General features: G+C 35.0%; 1 protein-coding gene across 1 annotated transcript; it reads right to left on the bottom strand.

Moving 5' to 3' along the window:
- Nucleotides 1-621: 621 nt before the first annotated feature.
- On the bottom strand, nt 622-1,545 carry LOC112913666 (olfactory receptor 5AC1-like). The gene has a single exon (XM_025990550.2). The coding sequence runs from the start codon at nt 1,540-1,542 to the stop codon at nt 622-624; it is 921 nt and encodes a 306-aa protein (XP_025846335.2). The 5' UTR covers nt 1,543-1,545.
- Nucleotides 1,546-2,200: the final 655 nt, after the last annotated feature.

Genomic DNA, 2,200 nt, shown 5'->3' with positions numbered 1-2,200 from the left:
TCTTCTATACTTAACTGTGAAATTTTTATACCTTGCAATGATTGCAATGCAAATATAATTTTCAACATGATTTTTAAACCTTGTAAAAATGTTCATTTTAAATGCCTCATGAGGTTATATACTGTCATATTCAGTCTAGCAATATTACTCTGGTGTACAGATTGTTTGGATGATTATAAATACTCGAGAAGGTATTTGAAAAATTACTTGCTTGAGAATTATTTAAAAGGCCATGAGAACTTTTTAAAACAAAAGGTTTACACAGATTGAGTTTTCCTTTAAAAAACAGTAAGTTCATAAGAATTTTAAAGTGTGTGTATCTGGAAACACAGAGCTCATGCATGTTACAAAGTCATAGTAATTTAAAGATTTCACTTCAGTTTCATCCTTGAAGATGGATTTAAAAAAACACAAAGTGGAGTCTGTCCTTATCATGCTCATTTATTATTTTGATGATCACCAGACCTTAAGATGAAGACAAGTCTATCTACTCTAAATTCTTTATTCATTCACTTAACAAGTACATATTAAAGCCCTACTATGTGCAAGACCCAAGGACACATTATGCTTTTCTTAACAGGGTAAACTCTAAAGAATAACAAAAGCTTTCCAGAGAAATGTTTATTTCTTTGTAATTTTTCTCAGTGCACTTAAAACTTCCTTGTTTCTTGGGCTATAAATAAAGGGGTTTAGCAGGGGGATGATGATTGTATAGAACAGTGAAGACATTTTATCCTGATATTGATCTGGGCTAGACCCGGGATGCACATACTTGAAGAAGAGGGTGCCATAGAACAAGGAGACAGAGAGCAGGTGGGCGCTGCACGTGGAGAAGGCTTTGCTCCTGCCCTTTTCAGACTTCTTTTTCAGGATGGCAAAGAGGACCCGGGTATATGACACTATGATGGTCATAAAAGTAAAAGCCTGTATAAAGGCAGCAAAAATAAAAAGCACCAATGCATTAATAGATGGGTCAGTGCAAGAAATTGTATATAGTGGCAAGATTTCACAGTAGAAGTGATGTATTATATTGGACCTGCAGAAAGTTAATCTAAATAATAATCCTACATGAATTGTGGGATGCAGAAAACCAATTACATAAGACAAACTTATCAACCGAGCACAGAGCCTGTTGGACATCACCACTGGATAATGCAAAGGGTTGCATATGGCTACGTAACAGTCGTAGGCCATCACTACCAGGAGGAAACACTCTGTGGTGGCACTGGAAGCAAAAATATAAAATTGAGTGATGCACTCAAAGTGCGATATCATATGATTCTTAGATAAAAAGTTCATTAGCATCTTGGGAGTCACAGAAGATGAGGAACAAGCATCTGCGAGGGCCAAACTGCCAAGGAATAAGTACATGGGTGTGTGAAGATGGGGGTCCTTCCAGATGAGAAAAATCAGTGCCAGGTTGCCCACCATGGTGGTGAGGTAGATGACCAAGAACACCAGGAACAGGGGGACCTGCAGTCCTGGACGATCTGTAAGTCCTGTGAGAACAAACTCAGTCACCTGCGTCTTGTTTGCCTTCATTACATGCACTTGAGCTGATCACTGCTGTGAGAGGGTAGGTAAAAAAAAAAAAAAAAAAAAAAAAAAGGTCATGAAAACTGGTATTGGATGGCAACGTCTATTCGCTGTTTCAGATGGCACTTTATCAACAAATATGAAGGTACAAGATTTCTCTTTTGTAGAAACACACTTAAGAGTATTAAGTATGTAATAAATAATTTTGAGAAAGATTTTTAGAGAAGGCTTTTGAATATATATTTATAAAATTGAATATATTATCAGTGTAATGTTTTTTAGAATTAAGAATAAAAAATACATTTTATATGAAAATCTATAATAGTAGCAGTGGTTAGCTTCAACAGTGTTATCACCCTTTCTCAGAAAATCTAGTGTAACTTCTCTGTTGAAAGAAAAATGGGCTCTATCTCTGATATCAGCAATATACATCATTCAGCCCTTTTAAGACATGAATTGGTTGAGTGATAAGACAGTAAATTAATATCTCATCACTATTTTACTATCCATAATCATTGTTATTTGATTATATATTCATCAAAAAAACCCCAAAGTCCTAATAAGGTCTTTTGATTATACATCACTCAAAACCAGACCAAATTTCTAATTAACTATATTTCATTATACCCAAAAAACTCTCATATGTGAGCATAATCATTCATTC

The sequence above is a fragment of the Vulpes vulpes genome, chromosome 1 (genome assembly GCF_048418805.1).
Source record: "Vulpes vulpes isolate BD-2025 chromosome 1, VulVul3, whole genome shotgun sequence".
Classification (NCBI taxonomy): domain Eukaryota; kingdom Metazoa; phylum Chordata; class Mammalia; order Carnivora; family Canidae; genus Vulpes; species Vulpes vulpes.
The sequence above is the reverse complement of the archived record's forward strand: the minus strand, read 5'-3'. Positions and strand labels throughout refer to the sequence as shown.

Coding starts and splice junctions, on each gene's coding strand:
- LOC112913666 (XM_025990550.2), bottom strand. CDS start 1,542: ATGAAGGCAAACAAGACGCAGGTGACTGAGTTTGTTCTCACAGGACTT.